We start from the raw sequence: 21,474 nt of genomic DNA on the forward strand, positions 1-21,474 counted from the left end.
GGTTCCCACGTTTCACCTGGATCATTGGAGTTTTCTATTAGCAGCAGGGATCCTACTAGAGTGCTAAAATATTTGGAAAAGACATTTGTTATTCTTTCAGCCGTGAGAACAGGGATGAAAATTTACATTGGGAAGCAACAGAACCAGTAAAAGAGCACAGAGAAGAGAACAGAGCAGTGGGGAAGAAATGCTTCCCTTCATTTGGGGTCTTGAATGGAGAATTTTATTCGTAGACCATAGGCATTAACATTTCAAATTCCTTAACAATGTGCATGATGCATAGTTGAGAAGCAAGTTAATCTGTATTTTAATGTTGTTTTTGCCCCAGCTGCATGAAAGAGAGCAATAGAATTACAGGTTCTGGAGGTTCCAAAATGTACTTTTTTCTTTTCTAAATCTTTTTCTAGGTGAGGAGCAATCGTGCATCTCCGAGCGGCGGCGGGCCTTGTCGAGGCTCTTCTATGGCCCTGCTGGCTACTTCAGTCAGTCCAGTTTGTTTTCCACTCCAGATAAACAGTCAGACAAAACTGATGGCTTTTCAAGGCCCTGCCCTCCCTCTTTCAAGGAGCTGTTTCTGGACTCTGGATTGTCATCCCCACTTGCACAGAGCCCCTTTGCCAGCCAGACTCCTGATCTAGAAGCCACCCTCAGTGAAGCCATCACAGGGATGTTCCCCTCCAGGGAACTGGCTCGAGTGGCACTGCAATTTACTGCCAATCCAAAGCGTTTCCAAGAAAACCTCTTTGGAGGAAGGTTCTTGAAGAATTTGATCCAGTTTAACTTCACAGGGGTGCTTGGCACTAGTGGGAAGTACAGCATTGGCCAGTTTTTCCCACAAGAGGATCTGTCAGAGATGGGTAATGGCCAAGGCCTTCTGGAGTCAGCTGAGGCATTTTCACTGGAGGTATCAAAGGGGAGCTCCCTTTTGAGTAAACCTCTTGTGAGCAGCTTTGGCCGCACAGTAACTCTGCAGGACAATCAGAATCGGATGAAATTCCTTTCTTCTCTCCTGGAACTACCAGAGTTCTTTACTTTTCTTCAGCAAGTGATTTCTGTCCCTGAAAGTGTTGCTGAAGATTTAGGTGAAGTTGTGAAACTAGCACTGGAATCCAGAGGCTGTGTTGAGGAGCCAAGGGACCTGTTTGTTCCAACATGCACCAAGGAGGGGGGATATGAGGAGGTTCAGTGCTATGCAGGAGAGTGCTGGTGTTTGGACACTTTGGGTAAGGAGGTTCCAGGCTCAAGACGTCGAGGCAAACGCCCAAGGTGCCCCACTGAGTGTGAGAAGCAAAGGAGAAACCTGAAAAAGCTGAAGCAAAGCCTGCCTGCAGGATCAGATCTCTTTATTCCCTCTTGTACTGAGAATGGAGACTTTCTGCCACTCCAGTGTTATGGATCAAATTGCTTTTGTGTTGATTTGAATGGCAAGACTATTCCAGGAATCAGGGAGAAGGCTGGAAATCCAATGCAATGTAAGTTTTAGGGACTCGGAATTTAAAGGTGCTTTCTTTTTTATTGGAATTCAATGATTCTTTCTTCATATCTGATTACATCTGGAACTAAGTGGATGATGTATGCAAACATCTCCTTACAGGAAGGCAAGCCAGCTTTACAGTTTGTGTCAGCCTTGATATCCCCAGTCCTAAAGGTGGTCAGGGTGTAAGGTGGGCCCACTCAAAGCAGAGGAGCCTGAGGTTTTGCCTGGCTCCTGAACGTGTCATTGGCATGTCTCTACCTCAGTGTGCAGCTGGAGTGTGTAACATCCATGATGCCCAGGAGACCTGAAGCATCTGTGGAACTGAATGTGACCCCTGCCTAGTGAAAAAAAAGCCCTTTTACTTCCAGACCAAAGCACCTGGGCATGGTCACTGGCTCATCTTTTCATAAGAACTTAAGATTTTCAGTGCCTTGAACTATGAACTTGATTTAGCCTTTTTAGCTCAAGAATATATCCTCAAATCGGTAAGATATCACAGGACTCCAAACATAAAGGGGGGATTTAATGGCAGGTAGGTTTTTCATAAGTCACAAAGTCAGGCCAAAAAGGTGAGCTGCAAATGACTTCTGACATCAGGTTGATAGACTATGAACTGCCTCTCCTTACCCTTTTTAAAAATGGAATATGAAGAAGGAAGTAAGCACAAAGGCAGTGAATACTTGTCTTTCAAGTTTCTGTGAACTGACAACAACACATCAACAGGGAGAATAGACCAAGAGGAGAGCCTGATTCTCATTTTGGGGGAAATAGCAGTGTCCAGCAGTTGAGAATGGTGTGTAGTGGGGGAGCTCCTTTGAATAGTAGTTTGCAGAAGTAGTGGGAAGTTTGTTATAATAATCTGAATTGAGAGGGGATTTATATCTAACAACTCATCTGTAGTACAATCCAAAATAAGGTTCAGAATTCTCTGGTGCTCAAAAGAAGATGAACTCCATGGTTGGCTGAGTCTGCAGAGCTGCTTGGTGGCAAAGTGAAATTTGGCTCTGGAGATGGCAGGAAAGGCTTCCAAACCAAACTCACTCCAGTATTTTGAGGGATGTTTTTTTATATTCAGCAGCAATGTTCTGTAGAGTGTGGGAAGAGAGGACACAGTATTAAGATTCGGGTTCAGTCTAAGGGGAAATAAAATTATCCCACTATTCAGATGGTTGCTTTTGCATTGACTGGCTGAATAACAAGTAACAACCCGACTACCATGTATATCTGAAAATACCTGATCTGTGAAAACAGATTCAGGAAGGCATTTAGTGACACCTGGCCCTCCAGTAAGAAATACAAGTACCTAATGTACTCACAGATTTTAAAAAAAACATATCTGTATTCATCTTGGAGGGCTCACATCCCTCTGGAAATCTTACCCTGGTTCAGCATGGGACCTTAATAATGCTAAGCCCTCTTAGTAAAAGGCAAGGAATGTTGTTATTATTGGGCTGAGTTACCAATTTTTAGTAGTGGTGTTTATTGTACTAGAGGACAGGGCTATTGTATATCTTCAGTGCATTCAGAAGATGTGCATGTTTTTCTTTTCCCAGGCCCAAGTGCTTGCCAAGTCACAGCTGGTCAGGAGTTTCTCAGGGCTGTGAAGTTGCTGTTGTCAGATCCAAGAGCTGTGCCCCAGCTGTCCAGCCTTCATGTCCCTCAGTGTGATGATGAGGGTGGCTGGAGGCAGGTGCAGTGCAGTGGCCCCCCTGAGCAAGCCTTCGAGTGGTACCAAAGGTGGATTGCAGAGAACAACGAGGGCAAGCCCCTGCCTGTTCCTGACCTATTGGACATAATAGCTGGGTATAAGGAGGCATCCTCTGGAGACTTTTCAACTTTTGTTAAAGCTTTGTATGAGGCTGGGCACCAGAATGTCTTCCCCACGTTCTCCATGTATTCCTCCTTCACGGATCTCCCACCTCAGGTGCTGAAGGGAAACCTGACCAGTGCATCAGAGAACATTTTGCTGGACCCATACATATTCTGGCAGCTTCTGACTGACCAGCTCAGCTACTACCCAGGACCCTACACTGATTTCAGTGCTCCTTTGGGCCACTTTGAACTTCGGGACTGTTGGTGTGTTGACAGCAAAGGAGGAGAGCTGGAAGGAACAAAGGCAGGAGTGAACCAGGTTCCAGCATGTAAGTAACAATTAATGGCATGTAAGTAGGAGTGTTTTCTGGTCTCTTATGTTATGCCACAAGAGAGGGAAGTCCTTTCAATTGCTGTAAAGTAGTCAACAAGAACTTGTCAGAAAGATCATCAGCACTGCCATTATCATTGGATGTCAGAAGTAGGGTGACTCTTTTCCAGGGGTGTCAGAAGTAGGGTGACTCTTTTTCAGTAAATAAGTGATGGGTGAGCTTTGGGAATAAGGAAAAATAAAGTTCCATATCAAGTTTGAGTAAATTTTATAATTTGGAGTTGGGACATATAATGCTTTTGCAGAAGATACCTATCCAGGTGGTGAAGGATATTAGAATGTGTGAAGAGTTGTATGGAAAAATCAGGATTACACTTTCAAGAGTGCCTTAAAATGAAGCAAGAGGGATTTTCTTTACTGTTTCTTATTAGAATAACAGTGGTCAAGAGTAACAAATGTCCCCTAGAAGTCATTAGAAGTCACTAGTGATTAGAAGTCACTGAGGCCAGCACGGAAGTTCAGTAAGCTCTCTGTCTCAACACCTCCTCCAAAGGTGCTGGGCCCTCTTTGGGGTTACTCCAGCAGGTGACCTGTATTATAAATGCCATCACTGAAATTGTTCTCATCACATGGTATTTTTGCAGCTGTGAAGAAGAGACAGGACAATGAACTGGTGGAGGTTCCAGTTCTATGGGAAAGTGGGGAATAAAGGGATGAAGCAGATTAACAGAGTTATTTTGGAGGAGCAGCTTTCATGGAGCTGGTTCAGTGCATTGAAGTGCCCTTTCTGGGTCAGTAGATGTGTGGAGAGGACAGGCCAAGTGCCAGCTACTACTCCAGACCCAAAGGATTAACCTTCATTTTCCTTTCTGACTCTCACTTGTGATTAGCCACATTTTTTAATGGCAGCAACTGAGTGGATGTTCTGTAGAGACATATTAACTCAGTTTGTAACCAATAAGGATGTAAAAACATCAAGCCTTTGGCTCAGGGCATGGAGAATGTTTGTGTGACTTATGGCACTCTAAGACTTGTGCTGTTAAACAGCTGAACACTGGCAAGTCTCCTTTGTTTGTTTCGTTATGCAATTCAACACTGATTTCAGAAGGAAACAGGCAATGCTAATTAAAGACCAGTTAGTTTTCACATGCAAATATTGACTGGATTTGGATGAAAGTCATTAATATACCCTTCATTAATATATACTTTTTAATACAGGCCCTGGTATATGTGAAGGTGTGAAGCAGGAAGCCATGAAATTTATGGAGGAGGCCGAGCAGCTCATCCTGGCCTCAAATGGGTCCCAGTTTGCCTTTGGAGAGAGCTTCCTGCTGGCAAAGGGGATCCAGCTCATGGACAGGGACCTCCTGCGCCCCGCTGGGCCCTACGGGCTGGAGGCAGAGATCTCCCAGAAGCTGCTGTCAGGCACTGACTCTGCTCTGCAGCTGGCTGCATGGTCAGGTGGGTCAGGAAGGGAGAGGAGGGCTGAACTGAATGGAGTCATGCCCAGAATCTGTGCAAGAGCACTTGATGTCAAATGCATCTTTGCTGCAAAGCAGGTGGGACTCAGCAGGTGTAATTAATCAGGGTCATTGAGCTGTCCCCTAAGAATTGATCTCAGTTGTCTCGTGTGCATGACACAATGCAAATATAAAATCTGGGCACTTAATTTATGTATTTAAAACATCTATTAATTTATCTTCTGAAGTACAGGGAACATTCAGATTTTTGCAAATGTGTGCATTTTATATATCCTGTATGGGCACTAGAACTTTCTTTTACTTCTCTTTTATAGTCCTGCGCTTCTACTGGCAGAGCCACTTTACTTCAAAGAGTTCTGCTGGGGAAGCAGCACAGCTGGGATTTTTCCCTTACATCCCTCAGTGTGATAGCCTGGGAAACTGGGAGCCAACTCAGTGCTATGAGAGCACAGGTGAGCAATTCCTAACAAGACATTCTGAGCTGTCTAAACAAAGAAAAACTCCAAGCAACCCAAACAAAATATAGCAAAAACCTAAGAATTCTAATTAAAAGATAGAAAACCAGTAGTCGTCAGACTGGAGGAAGGTGATGTGGTCTACAAGATGTGTGTAAATTGACTGGACTCAAGTGGAAGCTCATTGGGACTCAAAAATCAGTAGATATTCAGTTGCTTGCTGCTAGTTGTGTTCCCTGTGGGTTGGTCCAGGGGTTGCTATTGCCTTATGCCTTCACTCATGACCAGGATGATGAGATGGAGCACACCCTCAGCAAGTTTGTGGATGAGGCCAAATTTCTGGGAGTAGGTGATAGGGCTGCAGTGGGGGAGTGTCACCAGAGCTGCTACATTTCCATTTGTACCACTGCTCTCAGGTGTGCTCTACTTACCCCTGGATAGCTGTGCTTGGATTTACTGACCCCTTCCTATAGAGCTACTGAGGGTGAAAATCTTCCTAGTATGCAACAAAGCACACAGCAGTGCCACATCTGAAATGAAGCTGCTTTTCTTCCCTGGCCAGGTCACTGCTGGTGTGTGGATGAGAGAGGTCGTTATGTCATGGATTCCTTGGTCTCACGCTCAGCAGAACTTCCCAAATGTCAGTTGGGTTTTCTTCCTAAATATTTGTCTTGACCTGTTCTTGCAAATTTTAATATTTATTGGAAATTCTAATATGCATGAAGTAAGGCTTGCTTCTAGCCATTCCAAGAAAAGTAAAAAGAATTATATTTTTGCTAATTCATTTAATATCATTGTGTGTGATTTTGGCTTGCATGATTTGAGAGTGGACCCTCTACTGTTGGTGGCCTTGCCTGAGACTGTAGCAGTGCCTAATGCAGATGTGTGAGGGAGCTGGTGATGTAACTCTTTCTCTTGCTTGGGCCTGAAACTTGATTTTATTTTAAAAATGTTTTCCCTCTGACAGGCCGCACTTCATGTCAGCGATCTCAAGACAATGCACTCATTTCCAGCTGGAGACAGAGCAGTGCAAAGCTGGACACCTCTACAGCTGATCTGTTCATCCCCAGCTGCCTTGAGGTGATTTCACATGACTGAGGGAAGAAGCAGTTTTGCTTACACCATGCACACACACTTTCTGTCCATGCTCCTTGTGCATTTCTATTAACCTGAAAGAAGAGGGTAAGACAAAACTAACAGCTGGTGTTGCCCTGCAGAAGGCAGAATTTAAATAGCTTTGAGATGGAGACTGGGGACAGGAAGCTCTGTGCCTGCCCACCCTTCCCTCCCACAGGCTGGCTCTGCCTGGTGCTCTTTCAGAGCTGTGCTTTAAAGGCACATCTTAATTGACTGACATTTGTGGTGCTCCTTCTGCCTGAGCTGTGAGAGAATGACAATGTAGGGGGGAGCTGGGTGCACATGTCCCAAAAAACCAGGGTCTGTGATGCTCTCAAAATGTGGCAATGAGCAGGAGAGAGACAGGCAAGGAATAGACATTTCATGTAATAGAGTCATTATCATATGGAATCACATAATCATTTAGGTTGGAAAAGACTGCAGAGATCAAGTCCAACTCCTACCCCAGTATTGCTGAGTCCACCACTAAATCGTATCTTGAAGCACCACATTTCACATTTTTTGAAAACATTTCAAGCTAGGATGTTATCAGGACTTTATGTCAATGGACTTCTAGCCTACATCCTGCTTAATGGTTGGACTCAGTGATCTTAGAGGTCTTTTCCAATCTAAATGATTCTTGATTCTCTCAGGGACTGGTCTATCTATTAAATTAGTTAGACTGTATTTTGTGTTTCTTTTCAATATGTTTTAGTAATGGACAAGTGTAAATATAATAAAGCATTTTAACCAATCTTTGGGGTATGGACTTTGGTGTGTCTGTACTAAAACACATTGCTCTGCAGTGACAGCTCCTTAATTCTTTGTAGACAGGAGAATACACTGTGCTGCAGAGATCTGACACAGATATTTGGTGTGTGGATCCTGTGTCAGGAGAAATATTCCAGCGTGGCAGCAAAGACTTGGATGGCAATCCTGAGTGTGAGTAATGCTTTGCCCCCTTCCTGTGATCCCTCATGCTCTGCAGCATGTGCACTTTCCTTTTCAGAATGCTGCCTGTGAACCATGGGAGGTTTAATTAGTTTAAAATAATTAAAATAGTTTAATAGTTTAATTCCTCAGTGATGGGGTTCATACAAAGCACAGCAACATTAAAAGGGTATCTGAGAATTGTTACCCTTTACTTTCGTAACACCAGAAATAAAACACCCTATACAAACTTATGAATAGACTTTTATGCATTTTTTAATTTTTGATTTCTTAACACCATTTTAACTATTTAAAAATGTAAATTATCATATCATTACATTTAAAATTACCTTGATCAAAAATTTTTACTAAAAGCTAAATTTTTCTAACTTGATTTTTTTTTTGTCTCCTAAGTAGGAGCTGCTAAATCATACACCATCACATTTGTAAAAAAAAAAAAATATATATAAATGAAAAATAAATAACAGCATTTTTCCAACTGTTTTTCTAGAAGAATATAATTTGCACTTAAATCTTTAGAAAAAATATGTTTTTTTTTTTTTCTAGTAGAAGTAAATTCCCCACTTCTATAATGAAACAAATTATTTGTTTTTGAGGTCACTCTTCTTTCTTCCTATTAAAACAAGCTGGAAGCACTGCTGCTAAAGTCTCTAGGTCAATTTGTTGTCTTCTGTTGTGTATCTTGCAAAGAATCTCTCTCTTTGCAGGTCCCAGTTTCTGTAACCTGCTGAAGTCCAAAGTGGTTTCCCGAGAAGCTGCCAGAGGAGACATCCCCCAGTGTGAGGGGCCCAGGGGGAGTTTCTCCCCTGTGCAGTGCAGCCAGGAGCAGGAGAGCTGCTGGTGTGTCTTTGGCAATGGAGAAGAGGTGCCAGGGACACGAGTGAATGGGGCAAGACCGGAATGTGCAAGTGAGTTCCTGCTTCAGGCATTTCACTTGTGAGCAAATCCAGGCCTGAAATTTAACCCAGACCCTAAATTTTTCCACTCCCTACTTGAATTTAATCTTATTTCTTCAGACCTTTAGAGATTTTTTCTCAAGCAACAAGCTTATCTTTGTCTTACAGAAGATTTCAGACTTGCCTGGGCGTGCTGTCTGATTATCTTCAGGTGCTTTGTGAGGGGAAAAAGGAGAACGGAATGGATCCTTGACTTTTTTAATTCATAAAATTGGTTGAATCAAACCATTTGAGCTATGAAACCCAGCTATAAGGCCAATCTGAAAAGCTTGCTGCAAACTTGAACCTGCTCCAGTGTGAGCTGGCTCTGGGATTAAAACCCATTCAGCTGACTAAAATAAAATTTGAAAAATGTATGCTTCTGCCATTCTGACTCTTGGCTTGTGACCAGAATTGTGTAAAAGATGTGCCAAAACATTGCATATTCACAGAGTATTTCCTGAATGACCAGAGCTGTGTGAAGCACTGGAATTCACTCATGGTTTCCAGTGAGACATCCAAATGGGAGACATTTGGATAAATTTAATTTGTAATGTCCTTTATGCATTTTCCCATCACTGAAGTGAAGCAAAATTAATTAAACTTTGTACAAGGCTATGCTCCAAAATGTAATGGTTAGTGGGAAGTAGAGATGTAAAAACAAAACCTTCAACAGTTGTCTGCAGGACACTGCTGTTTTCAGGTTTTTTGCTGGTTTTGGGGGAGAAGGGTTGAAAAAAAATTAGAGAAACAAGACCACATAATTTGCTTCAGTTTCCTTTTGTGATTCTGCTGTATAAAGATCAACACAGGCTTGTGCTCACTGACCAAATGGAAGATGTGACACTTAAGGACATGGTTTAGTGGTGGAGCTGACAGTGCTGGGTTAGTTGCTGGACTCAATGATCTTACAGGTCATTTCCAAACTTAATGATTCTACAATTCTATTGTAAAATACCTGAATGTGTGAACCCAATTGCCTGCAAGGTTTTTATCAACTAGGTAACTGCTAGCCATCTTGGAAATAATTTTCTTTGCACCCTCTTGTATCAATAGAGAGTTCTGAGGATGGGATTTTATGAGAAGCCAGCAGGAGACCCCATGGCTGTATCTGCCCCATGCTTGTGGGGTTGTGTGAAGATGCCAACTGAGCTCTGAGGAGATAAGCTCCAAAGTAGGGTGGTGTAGTCACCGGAATGTAGACATCCAAGGCAGGTTTTTAGCTCTTCAGAGAAACAGAGCTGACCACAAGTACAGTGCTGCTGCCATCCTGTACTGTTCCTAGAGAAAATAATGACTAATAGTGATTCATGACCTTTCTTTTTAAAATACTGAGCTGAGAAGGAGAACTGCTTTGAAAATATAATGGAAGCCTGGTTTTACTGAAAGCTATTCATTTTTTTTCTGCATAAAGATTGAAATAATTCCCTGGATTTTGAAATAGCGATGGAACTTCTCATGATACGCAACTTAGTTATTGTGTAAAAAATAAAGGAATCAAAAGTTAGTTTTCTCCTCAGTCTGCCCAGCCTTATGCCTCTAGACCTGGGAATTACTAATAATTGTTCAGAAAAAAGGAAAAAGGAGTACTATACTGCCACTCTGGAGATCTTGCCTTTCAGCAAAATAAGCTGTTGTGGTGGGAAAATATGATAAATTTCTCCTCCAGCATCAGAACAGACAGCTGTAAACAGAAAGTAATGACTCAGAGTGTCCAGTACATGCCAGGAGGTTTTCATTAGTTTAATCACTTCCATAAGAGGTAGAATGCAGCTTCTTCTAGCTGGCATGCACTGGAGAGACAATGCCAAGTATCCCAGCAGTCCTCTTGCCTCTCCCATCCTCATGCCCATTTCCCATAACTCTGAGTAGAGTTAGAGGAGAGGGGTTTCCAGAGAAGGTCCTGGAGTTGTTATTTTCCTTGTGAAAATCTTTGGAAACACCTATGAAGGAAGTGTTAGTATTCATCTGGATTCTGATTCACTCCTACAGGACCAAGAAACAGAACAATGACAAAATGGTACAGGCTTAGTAAATATAAATGAAGTGTAATCTGCAGAGGGATAAATGAGCAAGTTACTGATGGTGAGTTGAAACCTCTGAACCACACCAGGAAACCATTGATCACTTCTGCTTTGGGGGCTGGGTATTTTCCTGGCTCACACACCAAATCTCAGTGGAACAGGCAGTAAGAGATTGTAGCCCATTTCAGCTGAGACTGGATACAAATTGCTGGATATAGAAACATGCTAGAGCAATTAAGAAACCAAAGACTGATTTTTAAATACTCTGTATAAAGATTATATTATTGTAATTTAACAGCCAGGATGAGTATTACTATCTCTTTTACAGAGATGCCTTCTGGTCCTAAAAGCTTGGGAGATTTATTTGAAGTTTGTTAAGCAAGGATTCCAGGTTTCCACCTTTACTGAGAGAGTCTGGCTACAGAGTCAATGAGTGAAGAGAAGGAATGCAGTGGCCCCATTTACAGAGTTATTGCAAAAAAGTTGCTGTAAAGGAGACTTGGATAAAAATATGCATTTGGCAATTCAGAGAGGCAGATATGAAAGCTTTTTTATTTGTTGGAATTGAAATGCTTAGAATTGGAAAACAAAGATGTACTGCACACATTGGATTTGAGATTCATCCTGCAATGTTTTAATACTTTAACTGAAAGTTTAATACAAGATATATTATATTGATCTTTAAATGATGTGGCTGCTTAGTTATGGAATTAATCTCCATCAGAAGGGGAGAGGGAGGGAGGGTGCTCAGACCTGAACCATCATCAGTGTTTGCCTCCCTTCAATGATCAGGAAGTTTAGGTCTGATCTGAGCATTGTAATTTGGAAAATGATCTATATATACACCAAGCAAGTGAATTGTATGATATGATAACATCTTTTTCTCTGTATTTATTTATAAGTGAGGAAGTTGTTTTTTTCTTCTTATGTTTTGTAGCTCTGGAACTAACAAGTGTTTAACTATTACTGTATATATTTAGCAATTAAGTTGGTATTTGGCTAATATTGAGTGAAGTAGTTGGCCTGTACTGATTAGTAAAAATTAATTATCACTGTAATTAGTCTGTTACAGTGGGCTAGCAGGGTTTGAATGACTGCACTCTCTCTCTCTATATATATATATCTATACATATATATATATAATAAATATATATATACATATATATATATATATAATACATATATATATAGAGAGAGAGAGAGTGCAGTCATTCAAACCCTGCTAGCCCACTGTAACAGACTTATTACATATATATGTGTGTATATATATATATATATATATATATAATGTATATTCTGCCCTTCTGCCCTACTGGGGTCACTACAAACATCTTGGTGCTGCTGCAGACACCACAGTCATGAATTCCTGATCTCAAACCTTTCAAACTTCAGTCTAAGGTGAACTGAGGTTTATTTGGCCCTGCCTGTTTCCACTAGATATCTTCTATAAAGGTTTCTTCTGCTGTTGGTTAGATAGATATCTTCTATAAAGGTTTGTTCTGCTGTTGGTTAGAAGTCTCCTTCTCATTTCCTGCTGAAATTTAGTCATGACTGTTCAAAATGTATCTGTTCCTAGAAACCACGCACGTCCCTTTCTGGGCCTGATGCATTACCCATCACAGTCAATATGTGTCTTTCCATCAGCTTCAGTAAACTGAACCAAGCTGCCCTCAAACCAGGTCAAAGCTGATGAGTGGGAAGGGCACAGGGTGCTGTCTAGGTTTGAATCTTTGGATGTGAGGGATTTATGGACTTTGTCCTAGAAGTCATCATGGCCCCTAACACATCTCCCCTTTCTCCCGTGCCTGCAGGTCCTCAGTGTGCTCTGCCATTTGGTGCCTCAGCAGTTGCCAATGGGGTTGTACTTTGTGAAAACATCCCTGGGGAAGCTCCAAGCATCCAGCAGTGCCAGCTCCTGTGTCGCCAGGGCTTCCACAGTGCCACCCCCAGCACCTCATTCCAGTGCGACGCACGGCAGCGGCGCTGGGTCTCGGCTGCCCCTCTGCTCCAGGCCTGCCAGAGTATGTCTGATCTGATCTGATCTGATCTGATCTGGTTTGATCTTCTGGGGCCTGGGGAGGGCTCAGAGCTGTGTAAACAGTGCAAAAATCAGCTTTTATCACACAAATACTGTGTGAATAACAACCATAAGTTATAGGGGAGTGGCTAAGTTGAGGTGCAGAAGATGTGTTCTGTCTTCTGCCATCTTCATCTCTGGCTCTTGGCTGGCCCCTGTGCCAGAAACTGTCCCTCTTGCCTGTAATAATAGAGCTATAAATAGCTATTCAATCTATATGCAGATTTTTCTTGTTAGTTAAAAGATGCTGGCACCATAAGTGATTCTGATGGAACTACTTAGCCCTGGAAGAACAGATGAGTGCCAGATGTTTGAATTTGGCAGAACTTGACTGTTTATTTGCATAATCAAGTCACTGTTACTTCTGCATCTTTTTTGCAGCAGTGTGTTCTTAAGGATTATTGTTGTAGTTTTTGGCTGACTTCTGGTATTTTTCAAAACATTTTGCTTTCAAGAAAAAAATAGCACTTTAAAATCTTGTAAGAATTGGATGTCCATTCAGAGCTCATGTAAATGAATATTAGTGTTGGCCTTTTCAATTATTTTAAAAAGACATACATTCTGGTCAAAATGGAAATTTGTACCAGTGTTGAACTTTGAGAAATGCAGGTCTTCCTGCCAAATTTGCAGCTACTTTTCACTTCCAGAATAGGTTACTCCCATTAAACAGTCTTCAGAATGGGTTAAACTCTTCTATTCCAAATGCAAAACTTTTCATTTCAGACTGAAATTTTTGTCTGTTTGTGATTGTGTTTGTGAGGTTTCTGTAGCATGTTATGAAATAACTTCCATGTTTTCCTGATGGCATGGGATAATGTTGTGAGGGCACAGAGGGACAGAGGGGAGTGTGTGGCAATCTGCTGTAAAGTTTACTGTAAGCCAAGGACTTCCCCCAGTAATTTGTGTTTGGGATAGAGCATGGTTTTAAGGAGAAAGAAGAAATTCCCAATGCATGAGAAGGTGATTGAACAAACTTCACAATAATGGAGAATTCACCACAACACTTAGTAATTTGTTCCAATGGATAATTACCCTCACTCTCAAAAATCATGTTTCCTGTTCTTTATGTATACATCTAGAGACTGTGTTAAATCAGCTCTTTAAATACTCTCTGAGAAGCTAAGCAGAGAGAGGCCTTTGTGCCTTGCAGGAAGAAGCAGGGGTTTGTGTCCATCTGCCATTCTCCTTGGAAGCTCCCCAGGCTTTCTCATGCTCCTTTTTGGGGTGAGGTATTGTTCTCCAGCAGTGACCCCTGTATGTGATGCATGGAGGGCCTGCAGAGGAGCTGAATTAGGGAGAGCTCTGCTGCTTGTCCAGCCTGGTGGGATAAGAGCCAGCTCCACTTGGAGGTGGAATGACCGCATTGCCGTTGTGCTGAACCTGAGATAACAAACCCTCCATGGGGCCTGGGATCAGTGTTACTCCAGGGGAGACAAGAAATTTACATTTTTTCTTGCTAAAAACTGATAAAATAGATTTTGATTTTCTGATTGATGAGCTCACAATTTGTCATCAATTTGTGTGATTAGCATCACTTGGGTTTTCTATCAAAAATTCAGAAAGCTCTTGTAGACATCCATAGCAACACCATTATTCTGCAAATTTATTGTCTACTAAAACTTACTCCCAATTAGTTTGACAAGCTGGGTTTCCAAAAGCCCATTTACATTAATATTAATTGCTTTCATCATCTAATTCCTTTTTTAATTGAAGTGTTTTCATGATTACATGTAAGGGAAGTGAAAATTGACAGTTCAATAATTCCTGTCTTTCTGTTTCTTTTCTAAGTATTGACATAATGTCAGCTTTCATATTGTTCTCTGGAACTTCTTATTTGCTAAGGTTTATAAAAGAGTATCAGTAATGATCCAGATTGTCCTTATGCTTCTGTGAGCTAGTGCTCCAGTGTAAAATAGCTCTTCATTATTATGTAAGTGTACCACTTGTTTTTTTCTCTAATGCACAACATTTATATTTATCAAGCTTGTGCTTGTTATTATCTTGCTGCTTGTTATTTACTACTGACAGCTCTATTGGTTTCATCTAAAAGTGGGGAGATGTTTTTGATGCAAAGTGAGAATGTCAAATCAATGTTGTCTTTTCTCAAAGTAACTCTGAAGGTCAGGTTCCTCATTAGTGAGGTTACTAAATGTCCTCTCTCCTTCATTTTAGAGCTCCAGTTATTTCAGACAGTCCAAGCTCAAACACACTTTCAACTACGCCTGCCTCCTGAGAAGACATGTACTTCTGACTACTCTGGATTACTCCAGGCATTCCAGATATTTATTTTAGATGAATTGAAGGCTCGTGGTTTATGTCACCTCCAGGTAATTTAAATTCCTTTTGGTGGATTTTGTTTGTTTGGTTCGTTTTTGTTTTCTTTGGTTGGGTTTTGTGTTGCATTAAAAATAATAATAAAAAAAAAAAAGTGAAACACAACATAGACCTTTGCCTGTTTGAGAAATGTGGAAGAATGGAATAGGCCATGAAATCTGTCAGGATTGGCAGCACTCTCATATGAGTGAGTGGAAAATAGGTTTAGTCTCAGACCACATCATCAGATCAGTTTAGTTCCAGCCATAAAAATCATGTCACACCAGTCCAATATTTGTTAAAAAGTTGTTTCAATGGAATAGAATATTTTGACTATTCTTACAGTAAGTGTATGGCTTGCTAAAATTATATTTTCTTGCTTCTGTTTTTACAGCCCCTTTTCACAGTGTTACTTTCAGTATAGTATAGTGCAAATGAATAGGGCAAGTCAAGAATAAGTTCTCAGGTTGTCTAACTGTGATTTCACTTAATTCTGCATTCAAGGTGAGTGCATTTGGAACAACTGGCTCTGTTTCCATGTGTGATGATTCCACAGTCTATGTCGAGTGCCTGAGCATGGATCGCCTGGGAGTGAACATCACGTGGAGGACTCAGCTGGAAAACATCCCCACAGTGTCTCTCCCTGACTTACATGATATTGGTAATTTTTCTTTCTCTGATTGTTCTGTGGATTAAACCTGATTTGCTTTTAATAATTTTGCTTCCCTGTCTTTATAATGCTGATGCTGTATTTTTTGAGCTTTTGGTGTTGATATATTTCCCTTCTCAGGCTGTCACCACACAGTGGAAAGAAGCTATAATTGAATGTTTCTTTCAGATAGGACTGCAGCTGCCTTAACTAGGATTGCAAATTACTTTATCAGGCATGAGCTGAACTGTCCCAGATGTTAGTTTCCATTGGCAAGTCCTCAGTGGTGGAAAAATGTTTATATTCATTGTATTCAGAGAAACACAATTCACACATTGTCATAAAATCAACTAATTTCTTCCAAGTTATTTTTTCTTTTTTTTTTTCCCTTTTCCTTCTTTTTCCATTAGTTGCATTACCTTTGACACTAAAGAATGATCTTTACTTCTGACATTCTAGAGCAACTATACAGAGACCACTGACTGGTAGCTGTTTGCTGTGGTTTCCATGAGAGTTAGGGGTGGTATAAGGAACTTCTTTCAAAGCAGTCAGTATTTTCCTTCAATATAAAATAGAACAAAAAATATATCCAAAGTTCAAATGCCCTCTGTGGGCATATCAAGGACAGTGGCCTGTATCAAGAATAATGTGGCCAGCAGGACCAGGGCAGTGATTGACCCCCATACTCAGCACTGGTGAGGCCACACCTCGAATCTTGTGTTCATTTTTGGACCCCTCACTTCGAAAAGGATGTTGAGGTTCTACAATGTGTCCAGAGAAGGGCAATGGAGCTGGAGAAGGGTCTGGAGCTCAAGTCTGATGTGGAGCCGTTGAGGGAGTTGGGGCTGTTTAGCCTGGAGAAAAGGGGAGATCTTATTGCTTTCTACAGTTGCCTGAAAGGAGGTGGGAGTCATTCTCTTCTCCCAGGTCTCAAGTGACAGGACAAGAGGAAATGGGCTCAGGTAGTCCCAGGGGAGGTTCAGATTAGATATTAGAAATTTTTTCATTGAGAGAATGGTCAGGCATTAGAACAAGCTGGCCAGGCAAGTGGTGAAGTCACCATCTCTGCCAGTGTTCAAAGGGCATCTGGATGTGTCACTTGAGGATGTCATTTAGGGGTGATTATGGTGCTGCTGGGTTGGTGGTTGGACTAGATTATCTTGAAGGTCTCTCCCAACCTTGGTGATTCTGTGTGACCTTTTCTCCAGTTTTACTGCTTTGGAAAGGTGTGTCCAGCACTAAAAAGGAATAGCTCTGTCTGCATGTGTTCTTCCTTCTAACTTTGGGGCTTGGAGATATGTGTCCTACAGCAATTTTGCTTGACCAGAACTGAATCAAAATCCTTCAAGATACAGATGGCAGCTGTAGTGGTCCTGTAGCTCCTGGCTCTACAGTTTGATATTGTTTACATCCATCCAGTTGTTCCATATCGTAAGGGAAACACAAAATACAGTGATAGAATGATTTGGCTTGGAAGGGACATTTAAAGGTCATCTAATCCAACACCTCTGCCATGGGCAGGGACATCTTCAACTCAGTCAGGTCCCTCAGAGTCCCTTCCAATCTGACCTTGAACATTTCCAGGGGTGCAGGATCTACTGCCTCTCTGGGCAACTTGGTCAAGTGTTTCACCACCATCACTGTAAAAAAACTTCTTCCTTTTATCTAATCTAAATTATATCTAATCTCAATTATATCTTATCTACTATTCCATTGCCCCTGGGAATATTCAAGCAGTTTGCAGAAAGTGAATCAAAGTATAAGTGTGTTTGGTTTTAAATTCAACTTTTCTTTTGAAAGTGTTACTCTTTGAGGAAATTACCTTTTTGACCCTCTCCACACTAAAAATTACCTGTAGTACAAAAATAACTTTTTGAGGGAATGATTGTATGGTTTCAGAAGAGACAGAGCAGAACTTGCTCTCTTTGTATGGTCATGGCACCATCATGTCCCATTAAGTTCCAACTTCCATTACCTGCTAAGGCAGCTTTGGGGCCTTCTGTTTGAGGTGGTTTTGGGTGTATTTAAACAGAGTAAAGTAAGACTGTAATTTTATAGATGCTGTACAGATTAATTATGGTCTGCTGTTTGTTAACATGCTTGTATTTCTGCATCTGCCTCTGTTTTTAGCTTCAAACCATCAGTTTCTGTGTGGTTATCCATTCCTGTACTACGGAAATGTCTTTCATGCTATTTTGTTGTACTTTTTTTCCCCTCTATAGAAAATGCAATTGTTGGGGAAAATCTCATTGGAGCATTTATAAAAGAGATTAAGGATGGTGTTTTTCTGCTGCATTTGGATTCCAAGCAGTTCCTAGCAGATTCTGTCATTGATTTTCCCCGGGATGAAGAGTTTGATCTGTCTCCCCGTGTGCAGCTCGGATGTAGAAGCGGGTTTAGAAGAATTTCATCTCCTGGGAAAGCAGGCCCTAATTCACAAGGATGTGGTAGGTCTCATTGTTAGCCTTCCATTCTTAGATGTTGTCAGGAATCAGTATAAAGCAGAAATTAGACAGTCATCAGTGAACTTGTGTTTAAGGTTCATATTTAAAAGGTGTGAGGCACCAATGTGAATGGGAGAGATGGGATTTAGTGCTTTGCTTACTGTTCTTTCCTTGTGTTGAACCAATGATTTGGAAATAGGCATCATTGCACTGACATTGTGTAGAGAGTTTTGTAAACATTTTTAAGATTTTTGTAAACATTCTAGATCTGTCTGGTGATAGAAGGTCATTCTGTAATGCACATGATCCTTAATAAGAGGATTTCACAAAGATAATATAGCCAGAGCTTCAGATAATGATCCATTACCTGGAATAGAAACCTAGAGTCAGAAATGCCAAAAGTCCTGGGATTGTGAATTCCTGGGCCAAGTCCAGCCAGCTCAGATGGAAGCTTTCCTTGATGCTGGCCAACACCCAGACCTAACTGCACTTCTGCCCTCTTTTCTTCTTCTTTCCTTCTGTTTAGTCTGCTTCCCTGGAACAGGCTGCCTTTCTGCCAGCATCCTGCTTAGGGCTGCCAAACCTGCCTTTTCCACAGCTCCCTGTGGCTGTGCCAACCTTTCCTTGGTACCAGGCCATGCTGCCAAAGTGCCTTTGCCTTACCAGCCCCACTCTTGTTTCTGTCAACACCAGCCCTCCTTCAGATCTTGGTTGTTCTTGTTGGCCAATTGTCCTCAGTGAGTCCATGTCTCATTTATGCCACTTTGGGATGTATTCACTATCCCTAGCCCTTTTTAATCTAGGGAACAGAGGAGAGAGGGACCACTTGTAGGTATAAGATAACAGAGACAGGTTTTGGATAGGTTTACTAATGGAAATGTTTCCAGATATTAATCACTTCATTGCTATGAAGCACATCAAAATATGTGAAAAAAACTTATCTCCCTGCTTGGTGTGGTGTTTCTGTTTAAGTTCAGAGTTTCCTATGCCTGGGTCAGGTAATCAAGTGCTGAACACTTTTGAACTGCTGCATTTTCCAGCCTGGACATTTAAGGGTAAATTGCCTGCAGCTTCAGTTCCTCTCCACAGTCTAAAGCACTTCAGATCTGCATTATTTAAACACATGCAAAAAAAAAAAAAAAAAAAAAAAAAAGAAATTAATTCCTGCTGAGTCCAGAGTCCATAGCAACTTGCAGCTACCTAACAAGATATAGTGTTGTATTGCTTAAAGCTATCATTTTTTAAGTAGAATCCATCACCTAGAGCAGAACTTACAAAGAACTGGATCTTTCTGCCAAGTCCTGCCTGCCAGGCATAAAGGCCTCTAGGAAGCAGTGAATTAACTTGCCTTGTGAGTTAATTCATACATATTTGAACTAGCTAGCTGTGGAAAATGTCACTCAGTAAAACAGACATCAAAGATATGTGGAAAGGAGACTGCTCCAGCCTTTGACAGAGATTTTGTACTCTAAGCTCTCATAGTGTACCTGCTGTTGGATACTGGTTTGTGTTGCAGGACTGCATATTTTATTCTGAACAGGGAACTTAGGAATTCAGGTTCTGGTTCTTCTTCTTCTTCTTCTTCTTCTTCTTCTTCTTCTTCTTCTTCTTCTTCTTCTGATAGATAGATAGATAGATAGATAGATAGATAGATAGATAGATAGATAGATAGATAGATCCTACTCATCCATCCTGTCTTGGTCTGTTTCCCCCTAATAATAGTGACAATTAGTAAGAAGCATCACCTGTGACAGCAGAAAACATAATTATGTGAGGGTGGCAGAGATTCTTTATTCTCTTCTCCTTCCTGTTCTGGCTTGTTCTTGAAATACAAATTGTGTTTTCAGATCCTTATCCTTTTGATTTGTTTGGTTTTATTTCATTGTCAATGTCATTGCTTTTCCTTCAGGAAGCTCAGTAGCAACAGGTTTCTGGTGTTCTCAATAAGCTTAATATATTAATTAATATATGAACATGCAACTTACATGGATCTACCTCTTTGTCTCTTGTATTTTACTTACAGTAATCTGTTTATTTGCATCTATTGTTGTGTTGTTTCATGTTTTCCTGCCTGTGAAATGGGTAACATTTATCATATGTTAATTTTTCTCATATCACATTTTTTCTTAGTCTCAGCCTTACACTGATTTGTGTTATGTCACAGGTAGCTATGAATACAATTCCTTAAGAGTTGGGGGTAACAATATTATTTTAGCTAAATTTTAATAGTAGAAAAGACACTTTCTTTTGCTAATGTATGATTTAAAACTAAGAGAGTTAGAAGCTGTCCAGGGAGACTTTAGGAGCATAACCCTTCTCCCCCATTTATTTCAGGAAAAAACCTAAAGGCTGTTTGTAAATTAGCGTTGTCTTGTGCTGGTTATTTTTATTAAAAACCATTTATTAAAAACCTTTTTATTAAACCTTTTTATTTAAGAACCATTTTTATGCTGGCTCTTTTTTATTTAAAATGCTTGATGTTTCTATTAGATTTGCTTTAAACATAATATAACTCAAATGAAAGGGCTAGATTTATGAATGACTGACTGCTGAAAACTTAATTTCTAATAATCTATATCAAGAATCTGATATTCCAAAATTTTCCAGTATCCCTGGAGGGAAGCAGGAGCAGGGCAAGCATTGGACAATGATCAGCTGGGACAGTTTTTGAAGTTGCTCAGTGTAGTGAGAGCTGAGGCTTTAATGAAGGGCAGTATCCCTGTGGAATCACTTCACAGGGAGCTGCTCCTCAGCCTGGATTTTGCAGCTTGTTCCCCTGGTACACAGAAGCCCAAGTCCAATTAGAATTGAGAACAGGTTCCAAATTTCATGCAGGAGCAAAGGGTTAAATTTATTTGATTTTTTTAAAATTTTTTTTTTGGTGTGTTTTAGGGTTACACAGTTTGGTCCCACTGCTAACACTTAGCTCTGGTATTTTGGTTGAAAGTTGTTCTCTAGTTTCTTATGGTGTTAAAATGTATTCATGTTAATGCTTGAAAGAAATACAATATAGTGGCTTGTCTCACTTGTAGGGTCAAACTGAACCTACATGTGATTATGTCAGAGTGGCCTGTAGCTGAAGTGATAGGTCCCTCCAAGAGTTAAAGACTCTAGAAAATGTGATTCTGCACCAACATTTTTTACTCTTCTTTGTGCCCTTTTGTCAATCCAACATGTGAAATAAAAGACAATTTTTCCTGCTCAAAATGTGATAAGAAACACAGATATTTCTTTCACCTTGTGACTAAAACTACAAAAAAAAAAACCAAAAACAGAGTGCTTTGAAAAGCTTAATTTGTTTCTTTTTAAACTTTAATTGCTTAATTAGCCTCTTCATTCATTGCATTTTGTCTTCAATTTAGGCGTGGATTTCTCATCTCCCTTTAATTTTTACTGCTGTTCAATGAGT

At 40.7% G+C, this 21,474-nt stretch overlaps 1 protein-coding gene across 1 annotated transcript in view; it reads left to right on the forward strand.

The window, feature by feature from the left end:
* Positions 1 to 21,474, forward strand: part of TG (thyroglobulin) — a 148,069-nt gene that overhangs the window by 17,033 nt on the left and 109,562 nt on the right. Inside the window, exons 9-20 of the mRNA XM_066566615.1 lie at positions 408 to 1,472; positions 3,031 to 3,618; positions 4,839 to 5,081; positions 5,416 to 5,553; positions 6,119 to 6,196; positions 6,524 to 6,636; positions 7,503 to 7,614; positions 8,331 to 8,531; positions 12,394 to 12,603; positions 14,832 to 14,986; positions 15,477 to 15,633; positions 17,844 to 18,068. Of these exons, the coding sequence (XP_066422712.1) occupies positions 408 to 1,472; positions 3,031 to 3,618; positions 4,839 to 5,081; positions 5,416 to 5,553; positions 6,119 to 6,196; positions 6,524 to 6,636; positions 7,503 to 7,614; positions 8,331 to 8,531; positions 12,394 to 12,603; positions 14,832 to 14,986; positions 15,477 to 15,633; positions 17,844 to 18,068 (3,285 nt within the window). The remainder of the gene's footprint in view (positions 1 to 407; positions 1,473 to 3,030; positions 3,619 to 4,838; positions 5,082 to 5,415; positions 5,554 to 6,118; positions 6,197 to 6,523; positions 6,637 to 7,502; positions 7,615 to 8,330; positions 8,532 to 12,393; positions 12,604 to 14,831; positions 14,987 to 15,476; positions 15,634 to 17,843; positions 18,069 to 21,474) is intronic.

The sequence above is a fragment of the Molothrus aeneus genome, chromosome 1 (assembly GCF_037042795.1).
Source record: "Molothrus aeneus isolate 106 chromosome 1, BPBGC_Maene_1.0, whole genome shotgun sequence".
In the NCBI taxonomy this organism is placed as follows: Eukaryota; Metazoa; Chordata; class Aves; order Passeriformes; family Icteridae; genus Molothrus; species Molothrus aeneus.